Below are 21,417 nucleotides of genomic sequence, written 5' to 3' on the forward strand. Positions count from 1 at the left end.
ACTTTAAGTTTACTTTTGGACTAATGATTGTCCTTTCAACCCTCATTTAAATACTACCTCTCAATTTTCATCACAACAATAATTAATGAGTGCTTTATAAGCCCCAGTTTCCTCCTTTTACAAATCCTTATTTCTCCCTTGGGGACTGTAGCTCCAGCTCAAAGTCAAAATGGAACAAATAAAAATGCCAAAGGAGGTGGGAAGAAAAAAGGCTAAAGGGAATTTGAATTAGGAAAACATGGTCAGTTACTGGTCAAAAGGTTTAAGAGAAAACAAAAGAGGGGGGACCATAGGGGCGGGAGACAAAGTTCGGAAGTACCCAGGATAAATGGAAGGGCATTAACCCTCCACCAAACAACTCCCATAAAACTGTGGGTCATAACCAGTCTCATTAAGGTCCCTCATTTAGAGACATGGGCGGCTTTTGTTCCAATAACCCGGACACTTTTCCCATTTGATGCCCTGAAAGGTAGTAATGGTTTAATGACATTTTCAGAGGAAGCAATTCTAGAACAGGAACTTACTCTCTCCTCCATCCTTTTGTTAGAGGCTCCTGGACTGACAAGCAATGGGTGCCCCCTGCTGACCATAACTAGATCCTACAATAATTAATTGCCTTGGCTAAAGAAAAAAAAAATCAAAACTAGAAAGATATATTTTCGAGAACCTCAAGCCAAAGATGAAAACAAAGGATATCCCTTTGAATAATCAAGAATATAAATCAGTCCTGCATACTTTTTATGAAATTTTTTGCTTCCTAATTCCAGCCATCCTTCCCCAATGTTTTCTGCCTTGTTTAGGGGAAAAAAAAAAAAAAAAAAAAAAGGACAAAAGTTTAATGTTTTACTTGAAGTCCAATGCCATTAAGAGAGCAGTTCTCTCCATCAACCCAATGTAATGACTTTCTCCACAGCCTCATCCTCAAGTACAATCACTGCAGTACATCTCACGGCAGAAAGGGAATTCTTGAGAGGAAGTTTTCTTCTACTCTATTCCAATTCCCTTAGGCACAATTGAACTCAAGTAATAAACAAACATCACATTCTGGGATCTATGGGACCATTTCTACTCTTCACTGAAAAAACTCTCTCCTGTCCAAAGTTACATATAAAACACTACCCCAAACTACAGGGACTCAGGATCTTTCTGTATACACTTTACTAAAACTATTTTAAGAAAAATGAACTTGAACAAAACTTTTCAAATTTCCTTGCTTTTTAACCCAAACAAGCAATTACTCTTCTCAATTGATCTTCCTTCTTTTCCCAGAAGTCCCCAAAATATTTTAAAGCTATACCACTCAAGTCATTTTCTCAAGGTATTGTATTTAATCATAAACCTCCTATGATGGAAAAATTAACTAAATGGTTTTAGAAAGTAATATTTGGCCGGCGCTGCAGCTCACTAGGCTAATCCTCCGCCTTGCGGCACCGGCACACCGGGTTCTAGTCCCGGTCGGGGCGCTGGATTCTGTCCCGGTTGCCCCCATTCCAGGCCAGCTCTCTGCTGTGGCCAAGGAGTGCAGTGGAGGATGGCCCAAGTGCTTGGGCCCTGCACCCCATGGGAGACCAGGATAAGTACCTGGCTCCTGCTATCGGACCAGCGCGGTGCGCCGGCCGCAGCGGCCATTGGAGGGTGAACCAACGGCAAAAGGAAGACCTTTCTCTCTGTCTCTCTCTCTCACTGTCCACTCTGCCTGTCAAATAAAAATAAATAAATAAATAAATAAATAAAAATTAAAAAAAAAAAAGAAAGTAATATTTGACAAAATCTATCCAAATGTTAAATGTACATCCTTTGGACTGGCACTGTGACACAGAGGGGTAAGCCCCTTTTGATATACAGGATCCCATATGGGCACCAGTTTGTGTCACAGCCACTCCACTTCTGTTCCAATTCCCTGTTAATGTGCCTAGGAAGGTGGTAGAGAATGGCCCTAGTGTTTGGGGCCCAGCCACCCATGTGGGAGATGATCCAGATAAATTCCAGGTTCCTAGCTTTAGCATAGCACAGTCCCAACTGCTGCAGACATTTGGAGAGTAAACCAGCAGATGGAAGATCACTCGCTCTCTCCCACCACCTCCCCTTGCAACTCTTCCTTTCAAATAAACCGATCTTTATAAAAACATTCACATCCTCTATGATGCAGCAAATCCGCAGCTAACAATCTGTACCATGAGGGCATTGTGGCTTAGCAGGTAAAGCCACTAACTGCAACACTGGCATCCCATATGGGTGCTAATTCATGTTGCAGCTGCTCCACTTCCGATCCAGCTCCCTGTTAATAGCCTGGCAAAAGCAGCAGAATATGGCCCAAGTGTTTGGGCCCCTGCCACCCACACAGGAGACCTGGAGGAAGCTCCTGGCTCCAGTATGGCCCAGCCCTGGCCATTGTGGCCATTTGGGGAATGAACCGGAGGATGGAAGACTTCTCTCTCTGTCTCTGACTTTCAAATAAATGAATAAATCTTAAAAAAAAAAAACACCTGTTCCATGGACATCCTCGCATAATATAAATATAAAAATAATCAGAACAAGGAATATCTAAATGCCCATCAACCAGAGACGGGTGAAATAAATTACTGTTTATTCACAAAATGCAGTACTATTAGTGGCTAGAAATAATGTTCTAAGCTGAGAATTACCAAATCTGGGTGATGGGTATATAATAGTCTATTATACTATCCTAACTTTTTTCCATACTTTAAATTTCCCAAAACAAGCTAAAAGAAAAAGAGACAGACTTAACACTTACTAAGTATCCCTACTTATAGAATCAATGTGAGGATTATTTGAGTGTATGTGTAAAATACTTAGAACTATATCTAACATAACATTTAAATTAGGATATGATGATGATGATATAGGAATATCTCCAGATGGGGAGGGCATTGTGGTGCAGCAGGTTAATCTGCTACTTGCGATACCAGCATCCCATATCAGAGCACCAGTTCAAGTCCAAGCTGCTCTGCTTCGAATCCAGTTTCCTACCAATGTGCCCAGGGAAGGTAGCACAGGATGACTCAAATGCCTGGGCCCTTGCATGTGGGAAACCCATATGAAATTCCTGGCTCTCTGCTTCATCTTGGTCCAGCCACGGTCACTGTGTCTGTTGCAGGAGTGAATCAGCGCACGGAAGATCAATCTCTCTGTGTCCCTCCCTGTCTGTCATTCTGCCTTTCAAATAAATGAATCTTTAAAAAAAAAAAAAAACAAAACTCCAGATGTGAAAAAAAAACAAGAGTGTCCATATCATGTGTATACATATACCTATACATACACATTCACAGACACACATTTTACTCATTCCAAAACAATGTGCAAAAAACCTCTGGGAATTCAAATGAGGTGGAAACAAAGGGTACTTAATTTTCTATATACTTCACTATGTACCGATTTGTACTTACACATCAACTGTTTTCAATGTGCTGGAGTACAAAATGGTCAAGGCAGTTGTGGGAAAATTCCCATAAAAAAGATGTTTATGATCAACCTTGTAGGATAGTTTAAACAAAAGACAAATTCTACCCAACACCTTCCTTTCTCAAAAAACTAGTTATATTATGGAAAAGAAAAGAGTAGCAGAGTTTAGAGAATTTTACATTCAGATTCTCTATACAGTCATAGAATAATCTACTACGGTGATCCTCAAAAAGAACAACAAAAACTAGGAGAACTAAACTGTCTGAGCTGGAAGTCACCTGGTCCTAATTACCTTTTAGAAAACTTAAGAGACAAACTGCTTTGCTACATTGGGACCATATACATGAGAGTAAAACAGACTCTTCAGGAAATGTATGATCCAACAGAAAGGAAAAGGCCAGTGGGAATGTGGAAGAGGCAAACAGAGTGAAACATAACACCCAATAAAAACAGGTCTGCTCTGTACTGAGATTATAGAAAAAATATAATTACACATCAATGTTTTTTTCAGGGGGTTCCTCCTCTTTGACAGGCAATTCTATGGGCTTTGGTTCTTCTTCCTAAAACCAAATGAAACAAAATGGTTAACATAAAGCTAGAGTAAATACCCAAAAGAATATCAGAACCCCAAAGTTAATCAGTATCTCAGAACCTTAATTCCCCTTGTGTGCTCCCTTAATAAATTAGCATCTCAGACCTGCCATGACTGATGCTAAGCAGTGTGGCCAAGGCAAAACAAGATCAGGTCAGTGGCTAACTTTACTCCTCCAACTCACCTCTGTTTCATCTCCCAGTACATCTTCTTCATTTGCCTCCTCTTCAGCTAAAGAATATTAAAATATTCAGGTCAAGCCCTGCTACAAAACCATCTTGATCACTGTACTACAGTTAAAATTATGATCATTTTGTTTTCCCAAAGTAAAATTTAGTATTTAAGGCAGAACTGATACAAAAACTATTTCCTACATATGAAGAAGATAAAATCAGATCTCTACTTAACATCGATATGAAACTGAACTTCAGCTACACTAAAGAAATAAATGTGATAACGTCAAACTATAAAAGTAATTTAAAAAGTAATGTGGGAGACTGAGAAGAATTCTTTTTAAAAAAGAAAAAAAAACCTAGTAGCAAAAGCTATTGTTGAAAATTAAAGATTTCTTAAAAAAAGCTAAAGACTTCTACTAAGAAAGTACACCACAGAAAAAGTTAAGAGACAAATGACAAAGAAGATATTTGTATCTAAAACTAACAAAGAAAAGCCTGTAAACCAACAGTGAATGATGGTACTCCAACAGGAAAATGTGCAAAAAAAGAAACACCCCCTCAAAAAAACACATAAGAGATTTTAATTTTCTTTTCATTTGTACCAATGAATTAGCAAAAACTAGGCCACTTAATAGTGCCAAATTTAGGTTTGTGGAGATACAAGAATGATCATGCACTGATGATGAGAGTATAGATTATATACCAATCTGGAAAAACCTGGCATGTTAGGTCACATTAAGTTTGGCCACATGAGTATACAGTAATTAGCAATCCCATTCCTGGATATATATACCAGAAAGACTCTCACATGAACATAAAGAAAACAAGTAGTTCATAATATTAACAGTACACCATGAGGATACTTCAAAAGGTTTGCAGAAAACACAAATAAAGATAAATTTATTTTGATATAAAAATTATGAAATCCATACAGTTTTTTCATAATATGCATTCTACACAACCTTTTTTTTTTTTTTTTTTTTTAAGATGTATTTATTTGAGACAGACAGAGACAAAGACAGAGAAAGATCTTCCATCCGCTGGTTCACTTTTACTCCCCATATAGATACAACAGCCAGGGCTGGGCCAGGCCAAAGCCAGAAAATTCTTCCGAGTCTCATGGATGGATGCAGGGGCCTAAGCACTTGGGCCATCTTCTGCTACCCCAGGCTCATTAGCAGAGAGCTGGGTCAGAAGTGAAGCAGCCAGGACTTGAACTGGTGTCCATATGGAATGTCAGTATTGGATGTGGTAGTTTAACCCACTGCGCCATAATGCTTGCCCCTCCAATAACTTTTTACAAACCCTTTATACACATGGATTTTTAAATCTTTAGCTCCCAAACAAACACATTCTAATTATACTTTCCACAAACTTTTTGAAGCAACCTTGTAAATAGTGTATATGGGATATATTATATATATACTTACTATATATTATATACATGTAGAATTAATATCTATATTACTATAAACAGTATTATTTATATAGATATGTTCCATACAATTTTTTTAAAGATTTATTTATTTGTTTGAAAGGCAGAGAGAGATAGAGGTCTTCCATCTGCTGGTTTACTCCCCAAATGGCAACAATAGCCAGAGCTATGTCGATCCAAAGCCAGGAGCCAGGAGCTTCTTCCAGGTCTTACGTTGGTGCAGGGGCCCAAGGACTTGGGCCATCTTCTATTGCTTTCCAGGCCATAGCAGAGAGCTGGATCGGAAGCGGAGCAGCTGGGACTCAAATCGGCACCCATATGGGATGCTGGCATTGTGAGTGGCAGCTTTACCAGCTACGCCAGAGCGCAGGGTGAGTGATTACCCACACAATATAACAGTGCTTCCATAAGACTGTATAGCCAGGTTCTGCACTGTGGTGCAGTAGGTTAAAGCCCTGGCCTGAAGCGTCAGCATCCCATATCGACACTGGATGAAGTCCCAGACGCTCCGTTTCCAATTCAGTTCCCTGCAGATGTGCCTGGGAAAGCAGTGGAGAACAGCCCAAATCCTTGGGCCCCTGTACCACGTGGGAGACCTGGAAGAAACTCCTGGCTCCTGATTTCGGATCGGATCAGCTCAGCTCCGACTGTTGCAGCCATTTGGGAAGTGAACCACTGGATGGAAGACCTCTCTCTGTCTCTACCTCTCAGAACTCCGTCTTTCAAATAAATAAAATAAATCTTAAAAAAAAAAAAAAAAGATTGTATAGCCTAGTGATACCATATCTGCCTTCATTTGTGTCAATACACTCTGTCATGTTCCTATAAGCAAACTGCCTAATGACACAGGTCTCAGAACCAGTCCCATCATTAAGCAACACATGACTAGGAGTAAGGGCTTGGAGTCAATACAGTTGTCTGTCACTAGGTGAATTAAGTAAAATGTGGTGTCCATACATCATAGAATGCCATGAAGGAACTGCAATCAATAGACTAGATGATCACACATCTACATAACACACAGATATATCTTTAAAAAAAAAATAGAAGGCAAGCATTTGGTCCTACAACTGAGACATCACTTATAACATCTGTACCCCATACTGAAAAATGCCTGGGTTCAAGTCCCAGCTCTGCTTCTGGTTCTGCTAATGTGCAGCCTGGGAGGCAGCAGATGACGGCTTAAGTACTTGGTTCCCTGCCACCCACGTGGGAGACCTAGACTGAGTTACAAGTTCCTGCCTTCAACCTGTCCCAGTTCTGGTTGTTGTGGGCATTTACTGAGTAAACCAGTAGATGGAAGATCTCTCTGTCTCTCTGCTTTTCAAATAAAAATAAAATGAAATGAAAACAGTGAAAAAAGTAAGACAAGGCCGGTGCCACAGTTCAGTAGGCTAATCTTCTGCCTGTGGCGCCGGCACCCCAGGTTCTAGTCCCAGTTGGGGCGCCGGATTCTGTCCTGGTTGCTCCTCTTCCAGTCCAGCTCTCTGCTGTGGCCCGGGAAGGCAGTGGAGGATGGCCCAAGTGCTTGGGCCCTGCACTCCCATGGGAGACCAGGAGGAAGCACCTGTCTCCTGGCTTCGGATCGGGGCACTGCGCCAGCTGTAGCGGCCATTTGGGGGGTGAACCAACGGAAGGAAGACCTTCCTCTCTGTCTCTCTCTCTCACTGTCTAACTCCATTTGTTAAAAAAAGAAAAAGAAAAAGAAAAAAAAAGAAAAAAGTAAGACATAAAGTTATGGCTATGGCTTCATTATCAGTTATAAAAATGAAAATAGTGTACCAAACAACACTACATGGTTTACAAGGACAAAACATGCATACCAAACACATTAGAATTGTTGTTTAAGGAGGGTGGAGGGAAGTGACATAAGGAACATAAATACAATAAATTAATAAAAATTAGAGAAGGTACTCTGTATAACCTGGTGTAACAATGTGCCTTAAGTGAAGTTGAGTTTTCTCATTAAGATATCATTGGAAAAGGTCAGTGTCAGAAAGGGTCAGAGATTACCCAGTTTATAGATTTTAAGGATCCACACATTGGTCTCATTTCATAGAGGACCAGATACTTAATTAATGTAAATAATGACTTTCCAAAGTTGAGGAATTAGAGGGGTGGGCATTGGACAGTGGGTTATGCTGTTGCCTATGATGCTGGCATCCCATGTGAGTTCTGGTTCAAATCCTGGCTACTCTGCGTCTGATCCAGCTTTCTGTCAATGTACCTGGAAAGGAAGCAGAAGATGGCCCTACTGCTTGGGTCCCTGCTACTCATGTGAGAGTACAGGATGGAGTTCCTAGCTCCTGGTTTCAGTCTGACCCAGCTCTAACTGTTGTGGCCATTTAGGAAGTGAACCAGTGGGTAAAAAGCTCTCTGTCTCTCCCATTCTCTGTCACTTTGCCTTTCAAATAAATAACTATTTAAAGTGCTAGAAGAAACTAGTCATAAGCTCAGAATTTTTTTTTTTTTTTTTTTAAAGAGTTTATGTGGGGGTGGTGCCATGGCTTAGCAAGTAAAGCCATCGCCTGCCTGCAGTGCCAGCATTCCATCAGGGCACTGGTTCAAGTCCTAACTGCTCCACTTCCGATCCAGCTCCCTAATGGCCTGGGAAAGCAGAGGATGGTCCAAATCCCTGGCCCCTAAACCCACACCGGAGACCTATAAGAAGCTCCTGGCTCCTGGTTCCTGACTGGCCCACCTCCGGCCATACCAGCCATTCGGGGAGTGAACCTGCATATGGAAGATCTTACACTATCTCTATCTCTATCTGTTAACTCTGCCTTTCAAATAAATAAATAAATCTCAAAAAAAAAAGAAAAAAAAAAAGAGTATAGTTAACCAATGACCTACAAAAAGACATCTGGGGCTGCCACTGTGGTACAATGGGTAAAGCCGCCGTCTGCAGCGCCGGCATCCCATGTGGGCTCCAGTTTGTGTCCCGGCTGCTCCATTTCCGATCTAGCTCTCTGCTATGGCCTGGGATAGCAACAGAGGATGGCCCAAATCCTTGGGCCCCTGCACCCACGTGGGAGACCTGGAAGAAGCTCCAGGCTCCTAGCTTCAGATAGGCGCAGCTCCAGCCATTGCAGCTAACTGGGGAGTGAACCAGCGAATGGAAGACCTCTCTCTCTTCTTCTCTGTCTGTGTAATTCCGACGTTTGAATAAATAAATCTTAAAAAAAAAAAAAAGAAGAAGAAGAAATCCAAGTGGAGTGGCAGAGGCTAAAAATCAATCCACTCAGCCGGCGCCGCGGCTCACTAGGCTAATCCTCCGCCTAGCGGCGCCGGCACACTGGGTTCTAGTCCCGGTTGGGGCGCCGGATTCTGTCCCGGTTGCCCCTCTTCCAGGCCAGCTCTCTGCTGTTCCCAGGGAGTGCAGTGGAGGATGGCCCAAGTGCTTGGGCCCTGCACCCCATGGGAGACCAGGAAAAGCACCTGGCTCCTGGCTCCTGCCATCGGATCAGCGCGGTGCGCTGGCCGCAGCGCGCCGGCCGCGGCGGCCATTGGAGGGTGAACCAACGGCAAAGGAAGACCTTTCTCTCTGTCTCTCTCACTGTCCACTCTGCCTGTTTAAAAAAACAAAAAAATCAATCCACTCACTCACACTGTTCTGTTTCCACGCTTCCATGAAGTACTCACCATGCTCTTCAAGATATGCCTGGAGCCTGTTAATAAGATCTTGTTTTATTCCTTTGGTCTCCAAACCACGAGCAAGACATTCTTGCTTTAGTTCAGCAAGCTGAAAACATAAAATAAAACTTTTCCTTAGCCAACAGAATGAATCTCAATAAAAGAGGTAATTTTCACAAAATAAAATGAAAATAAAGTCCAATCCCAAACTACTGCCCTTAATCCTACTAAGCCTCTAGGTCCACAAATATGATCCACTTTCTTCTAACAAGATTTAATATGCAAGAGGAGTAACAGCTGCTAAGAATAAACATCACTCTTCAGTAAAATTCCAATCTATTTGTGCATCTAGTAGCACAAATATTTAGCTATTTCTGAATAATTCTGAGAGGGAAAAATTATTTTTCCTAATGATTACTGTGCCAGCATATGAAAGAATGAATTTTTAACCAGAAAAAGCAATAATGTAAAATCAGAGTCTCCTTACTACCTATGATCTAAGACCCTTTATTACATTCAACCATATAAATGCATATATATAGATAGATATAGATCTGACCACCTAGAATTAAGCTTAATGTCAGCTATTTTAATTCAACAATGGATTAAAGGACATACATTTAAATGAAAATATCAAATGGCATCCTGCAAAGTTGTTTCAAAGATTTTTAAATCAGTAACTTGACTAAAGATATACCAGATATGCTTAATTTCACAGACAATAGGAGGAAGATTTAATGGATTACTGACAGAATGAAGCAAAAACAAAAACAAAAACACCTCTGCAGGGAAACAATGAGCCAAAATGAAGATTCAATTTAGAAGAAACAAAGGAATAAATGTTGAAATTTCTACACTTAAGATTAAAAACTTCAATTATATAAAAATTGGATGAGGGAGATCTGGCTCAATAGTAACTGAAAGGATAAAGACCTCAAGATTTTAAGCAAAAAGGGCTAATAGTAAGATCTGCTACCTAAGTAAATCTGGATCACAGATAATTGAAATATAGTATCCATAACAAATATAATGGCCTTTCTGGGCTCTATATTCTTATTTTGTGAAGCATAATCACAGGTTAATCCAAGGAAAACAAGCAAGAAAAGGGAGGTTCAAAAGTCCTATAAACAGATGATCACATAAATAGATGTTTGGTCTGAAAGATAACTTCCCTGATTTTGAAGATTCTAAGACTAACCAGTGGAAGTCAGAAAGCAGATTCCCACATGAGAACTTCAGGAGGCAGGTTTTGGCCTCACAATTAAGCTGCATGTGTTCTCTATCAGAATATCTGGGTTCAATATCTCAATCCAAGTCCAATTCCAGCTTTCTGCCAATGCAGGCCCTGGAAGACAGCAGGAAATAGCTTAAGTAGTTGGGTTCCTGCCATCCATGTAGGAACCTGGACTGAGTTCCTGGATCCAGGCTCTGGCCCAAGTCATTGCAGTCATTGGGGTGAAGGGGACAGGGAATAAGAAGATAGAAGCTCTGTATACCTCAAATAAAAAAGATACATAAAAAAAAGGGACTTCACAACTTGTATGCCCTGTATCTCTAGAAGTCTTCTGGGGCCAGCACTATGACACAGCAGGTTAAGCCGCCGCCTGTGACTCCTGCATCCCATATGAGCACTGGCTCCTGTCTCCAGCTGCAAGCTCCCTGCTAAAGGAGCCTGGGAAATCAGCAAAGGACGGCCCAAGTACTTGGGTCACTGCACCAACATGGGAGACCCAGATGGAGTTCCAGATTCCTGGCTTCGGCCTGGCCAAGCCCTAGACATTTGGGGAATGAACCAGCAGATAAAAATCTCTCTTTCTTTCTATCTGTACCTTTCAAACACACAATAAATATATCTTTAAAAACAAAAAGGAGGGGCCGGCCTTGTGGCACAGCAGGTTAAAGCCCTGGCCTGAAGCACCGGCATCCCATATGCGCACCGGTTCTAGTCCCGGCTGCTCCTCTTCCGATCCAGCTCTCTGCTATGACCTGGGATAGCAGCAGAAGATGGCCCAAGTCCTTGGGCCCCTATATCTGCATGGGAGACCCAAAGGAAGCTCCTGGCCCCTGGTTTTGGATTGGCGCAGCTCCAGCCTATTGCAGCCATCTGGGGAGTGAACCAGCAGATAGAAGACCTCTCTCTCTGTCTGTATCTCTCTCTGAAATTGTCTTTCAAATAAATAAAATAAATCTTAAAAAAAAAAAAAAAAAAAAAGGAAAAGTCTTCTGCCAGGGGAGCCTTTGGAAATGAAGAGCTGGAGTTCTGTTTTAATATCACAACAAACAGAGGTAGAGAATTTAGTGAATGCAATGCAGAGAACTGTCCTACCCAAGCCAACAGCATTTTCTACTGAGAAACATGGTAGATAATCACCCACTAAAAAATATTTTTAAGGCTTCTGCCTATAAAAAATGATTGCAGGAGTAGATAAGATGCCTGCATCCCACATTCAAGTGCCTGAGTCTGATTCTTGGTTCCAACTCTTGATTTCAGCTTCTTGCCACTGCAGACCCTGGGGGCAGTGTTGATGGCTCAAGTTATTGTGTTCTAGAGACTTGGGTTGAGTTCCCAGTTCATGTCTCCAGCCTTGGCCCAGCCCTGGCACTTGTAGACACTGGGGAATGAACCAGTGATGGGAGTTTTTTCTCAAAAAAAAAAAAAAAAAAAAAAAAAAGCTAATCAACTACAGTACAGAAACTAAGAGTACAGCCTCTGAACTTGAGACTATCTGGGTTCAAATTCCAACTTTATCACTTGCAGCTATGTAACCTAAAGGGACTAACAACTTCTCTGTGCCTGTTTCTTGACCTGTAAAATAGAAGTAACAGTAGCTAAACATAGGGTTGTTAGAAAGATTTAAACCAGTAAAAGTGTAAAACATTTAGAGTATCAGCTGGCAACTACTAAGAACAAATTTTAGACAGAAACTGGATGAAGGATTAGACAAGATTAGACAAAATCACTGGTTCTCAGATTTCTGAATTTCACAGATCAATGTATTCTTTCTAACGACTTATTTGAAATGCAGACAGAAGGAGTGCTGGTTCACTCCCCAAATGGCCCCAAAAGCCAGAGTTGAGCCAAGATGAAGCCAGGAGCCAGGAACTCAATGTAGGTCTCTCAAGTGGGTGGCTGAGGCCTAAGCATGTGGGCCATCTTCCCCTGCCTTCCTAGGTGCATTAGAAGGAAGCTGGATTGAAAGCAGACTAACAGCACTCCAATATGGGATGCTGATTGGAGTTGCAAGTAGTGGCTTAACTGTACCACAATACCAACTCTTCAATGTATTTTTTTTTTTTTTAAGATTTACTTATTTATTTGAAAGGCAGAATTACAGAGAGGGAGAGGTAGAGACGCCTTCAATTCACTGGATCACGCCCCAGATAACTGCAATGGCCAGGACTGGGCCAGACCAAAGCCAGGAGCCAGAGCTTCTTCTGGGTATCCCATGTGGGTGCAGGGGCCCAAGCATTCAGGTCATCTTCCACTACTCTCCCAAGCCCATTAGCAGGGAGCTAGATCTGCACCTGAGCCCATAAGGCAGCTCAACCCACTACACTACAGCGCTGGCCCCACCTCAATGCATTTTTTTTAAGCTTTTATTTATTTATTTGAGAGAGAGTTACAGAGAGACAGAGAGACAGACAGACAGAAAGGTCTTCCATCCACTGGCTTACTCCCCAAATGGCCACAAGAGCAGGAGCTGGGCCCATCAAGAGCCAGGAGCTTCTTCCAGGTCTCCCACATGGCTGCAGGGGTCCAAGCACTTGGGCCACCCTCCATTGCTTTCTCATGCCATAGCAAGAGTGGGATCAGAAGAGCAGCTGGGACACTAACTAGAGCCCATACTGGATGTCAGCACTGCAGGCAGAGGCTTAGCTTATTATGCCACAGTGCTGGCCTCAGAAAGAATGATAGGGTTGCTTTTTTATAATATTCCAACTATGACACAATCACTATTTTTCTGAAATTAAAAAAAAAACTAGAAAAATGAGCAAATATTTCTGTGTAGGAGTGATGTCACAGTACTACAGAAGTTTCTAAAAGCTTACTCTGTACTTAACACTAAACAGTAACAGCTAATTCATGGGCCAGTACTGGTCTCAGAGCATACCTGAAATAACAATAATTTACAATCCAGAGTTTATGTCATGTTTAAAAAAACTTTTTTTGCTTATTTAAAAGGCAGATAGAGAGAGACAGATCTTCCATCTGCTGATTCAAATTTCAGGGACCATAATAGCCTTGACTGGGCCAGACAGCCAAGTATTTGAGCTCTCACCTGCTGCCTCCCAGGGTGTGCATTAGCACGAGCTTAGAACTAGAGATGGAGCACAGACTAGATCAGAACTAGAGATGGAGCAGGGACTAGATCCCAGGCAATCTGATATGGGATGCCAGCATCCTAAGCATTGTCTTAAAGCTGTACCAAATACCTGTCCTTTTAAGTGATTTTCAATGTCCACTTCTCAATAGTATTTTTCTTTTCTCAGCTTCCAAAGTCTTTCAATTTTAATTACACTAGAAAATTTTGTTTGTTTGTTATATTAAACTATCACGTTCACTACAGACTAATTAGGAGTCTGAAAAGTACAGAGGAAAGTAAGTCATATGTAATTGCAGCACCTAGAGATCACCTAACATTTTAAAAACATCATTCACAATGTATGTGAAGGCAGAGGTTGTTGGCTGATCTTTATTTCCTCTAACTGCTATTCTTTCTAAAAAGCCCATCATTTTTTCCTGGAAAAAGTAATATTTTTGGTAAAGAATCAGCAATTCAGAGTTCATCTTTCTAACAGAGCTGTCACTCTCTTCTCCTCCCTTCTAGGAATCTATCAGGTACCAGAGAAATTAAGTCTGTGATAGTTCTTGCACAGGACACTTATCTAGTATGGTCTGATCTAGAATTAGAGCTGACATCTAGAGCTGAACTGGTTCCCACTGCAGACCCTGTTATTGCCTCGTACCATTGGAGTCAGTCTCCAGTGTAGCAACCATTTGAGAAGTGAACCAGAGGATGGAAGACCTCTCTCTCTCTCTCCCTATCCATCTCCTCTGCCTCTGCCTCTCTGTAACTCTGCCTTTCAAATAAATACATAAATCGTAAAAAAAAAAAAAAAAAAAAGTTCACAGAGGGGCAGGTGCTATGGTGTGGGTTAAGCCACCACTTACTGGAGTGTCTGTTCAAATCTTTGCTACTGTGCTCAGATCCAGCTTCCTGCTAATGCACCTAGGAAGGCAGCAGAGGATGGACTAAGTACTTGGATCCCTACCACCCATGTCGGAGACCCAAATGGCGTTCCAGGCTCCTAGCTTTAGCCTAGCCCAACCCTAGTTGTTATAAGCATTTGGGGAATGAACCAGAGATGGAACATCTCTTTCTCTCTCTGTCTCTCTCTCTCAAATAAATGAATCTTTTAAGTCTGTGGGAAAATGGAATTAAAAGTTTGAGAAGCAGGCATTCATCTTAATGGTTAAGACGTCCACCAGAGTGCCTGAGTCTGAGTGCTAGCTCTGGCTCCTGACTACAGTTTTCTGACAGTGCAGACTCTGGGAGGCAGGACCGTGGGAGGCAAGAATGACGGCTTAATTAGGTTCTGCCAGCCATGTGGGAGACCAAGATTGTGTTCCCAGCTGCTGGCTCAGCTTCAACAGCTGCAGACATTCAGGGAGTAAACCAGCAAATGAGAGTTCTGGTTCTCTGTCTCTCAAAAATAAGTTTCTTTTGCTGCAAACAAACCTTTGAACCCATGCAGTCTTATAACAGGCATTTTCCACAAACTTTCTGAAGTACTCTTGCATGTGCCAGTATTTTGAAAGTATTTTAAGTAAACTTTTTATTATTTATTTGTAAAGATTTATTAGAAAAACAGAGTGCGGGGAAAGGGTGGGGGGAGAGGGAGTGAGGGGGAGAGAGAAATGGGGATGGGCCAGGCTTAAGCCCGGAGCTCCATCCAGGTCTCCATGTAGGTGGCAGGGGCCCAAACCTTCCACAGCTTTCCCTGGTGCATTAGCAGGGAGCACTACTAAGTGGAGCAGCCAGGACATGAACTGACACTACATGAGATGCTGGCATCACAATGCAGGCCCCTCATTTAATCTTTACAACAAACCTATATGGCTAATATTATACCATTTAAAAAGTAAGAAAATGAGGTCTGAAGACTCGATAACTTGCTTAAATTCCTAAGTTTGTGTAAACAGTGCGGCTAATATGACAGCTCAGGTTTCTCTGATTCTAGCCTAATCTAACTATCTAACTAATCTAACTATCAAGATGTTAATACTTTTCTGTGGCGTCGCAGGTAAAGCCACCACCTGCACTGCCGGCATCCCACATGGGGACTGGTTCAAGTCCCAGCTGCTCCACTCACTTCCAATCCAGCTCTCTGCTATGGCCTGGGAAAGCAGTAGAACATGGCCCAAATCCTTAGGCCCATGCACCCACATGGGAGACCTGGAAGAAGCTCCAGGCTTCGGATCTGCACAACTCCTGCCATTGCAGCCAACTGGGGAGTGAACTAGCAGATGGAGGACCCCTACCCGCCCTCCATGGGCACAACTCCTTACGTTGCAGCCAACTGGGGAGTGAAATAGCGGATGAAGACCTCTCTCTCTCTGCATAACTCTTCCAAATAAATAAATAAATCTTAATAAAAAAAATACTTTTCTTTCTTTCCTCAGCTTCCTTCCACCCAACCCAGTAATATTCCCTCTATGATTCCTTATTGGCCATCTTTTCAATCCATTTCTATCACAAACTTATTCATAAAAGAATAAATCCTGCCAGCTCTAGCCCCAAAATATAACCTTCTCAACACTGCAAATACTACTACCCTGGCATTTCTCTCATAGAGATTACTGTATTAACAAAACTTTTTTTAAAGCTTTATTTATTTATTTAAAAGGCTGAGCCAGAGAGAAAGGAAAGACAAAGGCGGGGGGGGGGGGGGGGATGTTGATATCTTCCATCCACTAGTTCACTCCCCAAAAAGCCACAATGGCCTGGGCAGGGCCAGCCGAAGTCAGGAGCCCAGAGATTCCTCTGGGTCATACATGTGGGTGCAGGAGCCCAAACACTTGGGCCATCCTCCACTGCTTTCCCAAGCACATTAGCAGGGAGCTATTACCAAAACTCTTCAGCCCTTGCCCCATTAGTTCACTTTCAACAAAGCAGTCAGAGTAACCTTTTGGAAACTTAGAACAAATCACTCTTCTATTCAAAAACCATCCACTGATTTCCTATTTCATTGAAGTGATAAAGCCAGCTTCCCTGTCTTCTCTCCACTGACATTAGCTTTCATGATACAGCACTTCATGCCTGGAAAATATATGCCTGCTCCAAGTTCACGTTCACTTCCTCCTTGGTCAGGAGCACCCCACAGCTACTGAGCTATCTGCAGTGGTGCTCAAAAGACCAGAAGCACTCGAGCCGGCTCCGCGGCTCACTAGGCTAATCCTCCGCCTTGCGGCGCCGGCACACCGGGTTCTAGTCCCGGTTGGGGCGCCGGATTCTGTCCCGGTTGCCCCTCTTCCAGGTCAGCTCTCTGCTGTGGCCCGGGAGTGCAGTGGAGGATGGCCCAGGTGCTTGGGCCCTGCACCCCATGGGAGACCAGGAGAAGCACTTGGCTCCTGCCATCGGATCAGCGTGGTGCGCCGGCCACGGCGGCCATTGGAGGGTGAACCAACGGCAAAGGAAGACCTTTCTCTCTGTCTCTCTCTCTCACTGTCCACTCTGCCTGTCAAAAAAAAAAAAAAAAAAAAAAAGACCAGAAGCACTGACAGGTAAGTACCTCAGGAGGATGGCAGTCCCAAGTCCCAGCTTCCAAACCAGTGTCATTTCAAGGGACATTAACACAGCAGCCAAATTCATTGGGACTGAGGGTGCCACGGTTCACATGGCTGGCTCTGAAGCTGGGATTGGAAGCCTCATCCTTGGTTATGCCAGGAACTCCTCTCTGAAGCAGCAGCTCTTCTCCTATGCCACTCTGGACTTTGGACTCTCGGAGCCCATGGGGCTGCTTCACCTGATGGTGGCCTTTCTCATCCTTCTCACCATGTAAAGGAGTTGTCTCCATCTCCCAAAGTTCTTTGTCCAGTGTCTCATCTGCCCTGTATGTTCCTCTACTTTACTCTCAGGCAGCCTGCGGAAAAGCGTTTGGCTCAGGGTTTGACAGAGAGAAGACAAATAAATACTGTATTAATAAGAAAAAAATAAAGATATAAAAGCCAGAGTCCTATGTGTTACTCACAAGACCCTGAAAAATCTGCCCTCCTCTCTCCCACCATTACCTCTTATTACCATTGCTCACTGATATGCCAAACTGGTCTTATACTATTCCTCTAACACACTGCACATGGTTTAACTCCTTTACCTCTAATTCTTTGCTTAAACATTCCTTTCTCAATGAGACCATACCTAGTCATTCTATTTTTTTAAAGATTTATCTGAGGGGCAGAGTTGCTGACAGAGAGGGAGAGATAGAGAAGTCTTCCATCTGCTGTTTCACTCCCCAAATGGCCACAACAGCTGGAGCTGGGCCAATGCAAAGCCAGGAGCCAGGAGCTTCTACTGGGTCTCCCACATGGGTGCAGGGGCCCAAGCACTTGGGCCACTTTCCATCGTTTCCCAGGCCATCAGCAGGGAGTTGGAATGAAGTGGAGCAGCTGGGACTCAAACTAGCACCCATATGGGATGCCAGTGCCAGAAGTGGAGGCTTAACCTACTATGCCACAGAGCCAGCCCCTAGTCAGTTTACTTTAAACTACGATACTCTTGTCATGGTAATCCCTTATCCTCCTTCTCTACAGACACTATCACCATTTGACATCCTATAAATTTTACTTATTTACTGTGACTTCCCTCCCTAAAGTTTAAGTTCTATGAGAGTAAGAATTCTGTGTTTTGCTCATTGCTGTATCCCCAGCATTAAGGTAGCTGGTACATGGCCCAAACAGAGCTTATCACCTTCTTTCCCGCACAAATTCACTGTTTCTCTTCCTCCTAACCTGAAAGTATCATTACCCAAACTTTGGAATCATTTCTCCCACATCTAGCTGATCTATACTTAGAATTTTATAACCCAAATTGCCTTCAAATTTATTCCCATTCTGATAGCCACTGCTCTATTTCAGATCTTAACAGTTTATTCACTTGACAAATAGTTACTGAGTACCTACTGTGTGTTAGCATTATCTTAGACACAGAAAAATCATGGGCTAAACAGAAAGCAACCCTGCCCACATGGAACTTAGAATCTAGTAGGGACCAAGACAATCAAAGGCCATATATACAGTGTTTAACTGGTTAAAAAAAAGGAGTGCAGAGTCCTACAAAGATATACAAAACATGGCCTGACCATGTGTGTAGATCAGGAGAACAAGAAAGGCTGCCTTGTGTAAACATCTGACTTCTATCTGAAGGATGACCAGGAGTTAGGTAACTGGACAAAGATGTAGAGGAGGGAGGGTGGCAAGAGTACAGCAGCCCTAAGAAAACTCCAAGTGAAGTATATGTAAAGGACTTGGGTTCCAAGAAAGAGGAGAGGTAGGTAAGATTAAGAATACAAATTTTGCAGGGCCACCATTGTGGTGTAATAAGTTACTCCTCCACCTGCAAGGCTGGCATCCAGTATGGGTGCCAGTTTGTGTCCTGGTTGCTCCACTTTTGACCCACCTCCATGTTAATTGGCTGGGAAAGCAGTGAAAGATGGCCCAATATGGGATCCTGGTACCACAGGTGGAGGCTTAGCTCACTATATCACAGTGCTGGCCCAAAATAAATTAAAAAAAAATATATATATATATAAATTTTGGAGACAGACTTCCTGGATTTGATAAACCACTTATTAGCTGTGAAACCTAGATCAAATTCCTCACTACTCTCTCCAAGTTTCATTTTTTTCTTTCAAAATGGGGTAATACAGCTATTTACCTTTTAGAGTTGTTGTAAGAATTAAATCAGTTAATGTATACAAACAGCTTCAAACAGTGCTTGTCATATAATAAATGTTTTGTAACTGTTAGCAGTGAATGAACACAGCCTTTCTGAGGAAACAATATAAGGCTACTACAGTTGGGAATGTGAAAAAACAAACTGGAGAGATTGTCAGTGATATAATTTTAAAGGTTTGAAGCAGGGGGCTGCCACCTACGGCGCCAGCATCCCATATGTATGCCATTTGGAGTCCGGGATGCTCCACTTCTGATCCAGCTTTCTGCTAATAGCCTGGGAAAAGCAGCAGAAGATGTCCCAAGTCCAAGTCCCAAGTCCAAGTCCCAAGTCTCCCTATGGGAGACCCAGAAGCTCCTGACTCCTGGCTTTGGATCAGCCTAGCTCCAGCCATTTCGGTCATTTGGTGAATGAATCAGCAGACAGAAGATCTCACTGTCTCTTTCTCTCTGTGACGCTGCCCTTCAAATGAATAAATAAATCTTTTAAAAAATAAATAAAGGTTTGACGAAGGGAAAATGACTACTATAATAAATATCTAATTGGCAAAATCCCTATCCCACTAGATCCCATTTTCCATACTGCCAAAAGAAACTGATCACAAGCCGGCGCCGTGGCTCAATAGGCTAATCCTCCACCTTGCGGCGCCGGCACACCGGGTTCTAGTCCCGGTTGGGGCGCCGGATTCTGTCCCGGTTGCCCCTCTTCCAGGCCAGCTCTCTGCTATGGCCAGGGAGTGCAGTGGAGGATGGCCCAGGTGCTTGGGCCCTGCACCCCATGGGAGACCAGGAAAAAGCACCTGGCTCCTGGCTCCTGCCAGGATCAGCGCGGTGCGCCGGCTGCAGCGGCGGCCATTGGAGAGTGAACCAACGGCAAAAGGAAGACCTTTCTCTCTCTGTCTCTCTCTCTCACTGTCCACTCTGCCTGTCAAAAAAAAAAAAAAAAAAAAAAAAAGAAACTGATCACATCAGAAGCTTCTTAAACTTCCAAAGGCCTACTATGACTGACAAGACCCAGAACTCGTTACACAACTTAAGGCCTTTTTCAACACCACTCTGATTTACCTCTATAGTCACACAGTTCACTTACTTTCCTTTCAAACTTTCTTTGACCACCAAAACATATATGCACTTTATGTTTCAATAATACAAAGATAACACTGTTCTCAACACTCTGACACCACTACACCCTTCTTGTTCTCTACTCTGAAATAGTTCCTTTTCTCATGTTTGACTGGAAATCTAGTACTATTAGAATTCAAGTAAAGCTGCCACCTGTAGTGCCAGCATCCCATATGGGCGCTGGTTTGTGTCCCGGCTGCTCCACTTCTGATCCAGCTCCCTGCTATGGCTGGGAAAGCAGTGGAGGACAGCTCATATCCTTGGGCTCCTGCACCCACGGGGGAGATCTGGAAGAAGCTCCTGGCTCCTGGCTTCAGATTGGTGCAGCTCTGGCCGTTGCAGCCAACTGGGTAGTGAACCAGTGGATGAAGACCTCTCTCTCTCTCTGCCTCTCCTCCTCTCTCTTTGTAACTCTGATTTTCAAGTAAATAAATAAATCTTAAAAAGGAAAAAAAAAAAAAAAGAAAGAAATCAAGGCATTTGCATCCACACTTCAGTCTCTTTCCAATTGTATTAGAATGACTGCATTTCTACAAAATCTTTAAATATTTGTAGCTGACATGGACTTACCTATCAACTCAGATAGATAATAGTTTTCCTTCCTTTCAAAGCTTATTCCTTTCCTCTGAGGTCCCATACTAAAGCCCTAAATTCTCTTTACAAAAATGGGGGTGAAAAAAAAAACTTTAAAAGGCAATAATACCCCAAGTCAACCCAAAAGTCAGGATCACTCCACCAAGATCACTAGTGGAACCTAGAAGTCAGAATTAAAGGCATAGGTTCTTAACCAGAGGTCCATGGACTCCTCAGGGCTACAAGGTAGTTTTAGGAGGCCCCTCAAATTGCATGCAAAGTATGTACATGTCTTTTTCTGGGGAGAGGGTCCATACCTTTCATCAGAGTTTCAAAGATATCTGTGACCTCCAAAAGGTTAAGAAGTGCTCTAGAGAAAAAGCAAAGACAAGCAAATGTGATTAAAGAGTGAGTCCTATTTAGGCTGCCAGGAGTGCCTCAAGTTCTCTTAGACTGTGATACCTGAAATCAGTCAGAGGACATTATGTAAAAGTGACTTGTCTAATCAAAT

At 42.7% G+C, this 21,417-nt stretch overlaps 1 protein-coding gene across 14 annotated transcripts in view; it reads right to left on the reverse strand.

Annotated features, from left to right (window-relative positions):
• Window positions 1–21,417, reverse strand: part of SARNP (SAP domain containing ribonucleoprotein) — a 62,887-nt gene that overhangs the window by 39,876 nt on the left and 1,594 nt on the right. For 3 of the 14 annotated variants that reach the window (XM_070052357.2, XM_070052355.2, XM_070052360.2), the window contains 5 exons: window positions 21,224–21,276; window positions 17,317–17,404; window positions 9,269–9,368; window positions 4,200–4,246; window positions 3,916–3,983 (listed from right to left, as the gene is read on the reverse strand). In XM_070052357.2, coding sequence (XP_069908458.1) covers window positions 3,916–3,983; window positions 4,200–4,246; window positions 9,269–9,368; window positions 17,317–17,367 — 266 coding nt within the window. In that variant the 5' untranslated portion in view covers window positions 17,368–17,404; window positions 21,224–21,276. Of the gene's footprint in view, window positions 1–3,915; window positions 3,984–4,199; window positions 4,247–9,268; window positions 9,369–17,316; window positions 17,456–20,486; window positions 20,772–21,223; window positions 21,277–21,417 lie in introns of all 14 variants that reach the window. The other 11 variants (XM_089308462.1, XM_089308465.1, XM_070052359.2 and 8 more) reach the window with 7 other exon arrangements.

The sequence above is a fragment of the Oryctolagus cuniculus genome, chromosome 11 (assembly GCF_051225735.1).
Source record: "Oryctolagus cuniculus isolate XC-2025 breed Fujian yellow rabbit chromosome 11, ASM5122573v1, whole genome shotgun sequence".
In the NCBI taxonomy this organism is placed as follows: Eukaryota; Metazoa; Chordata; class Mammalia; order Lagomorpha; family Leporidae; genus Oryctolagus; species Oryctolagus cuniculus.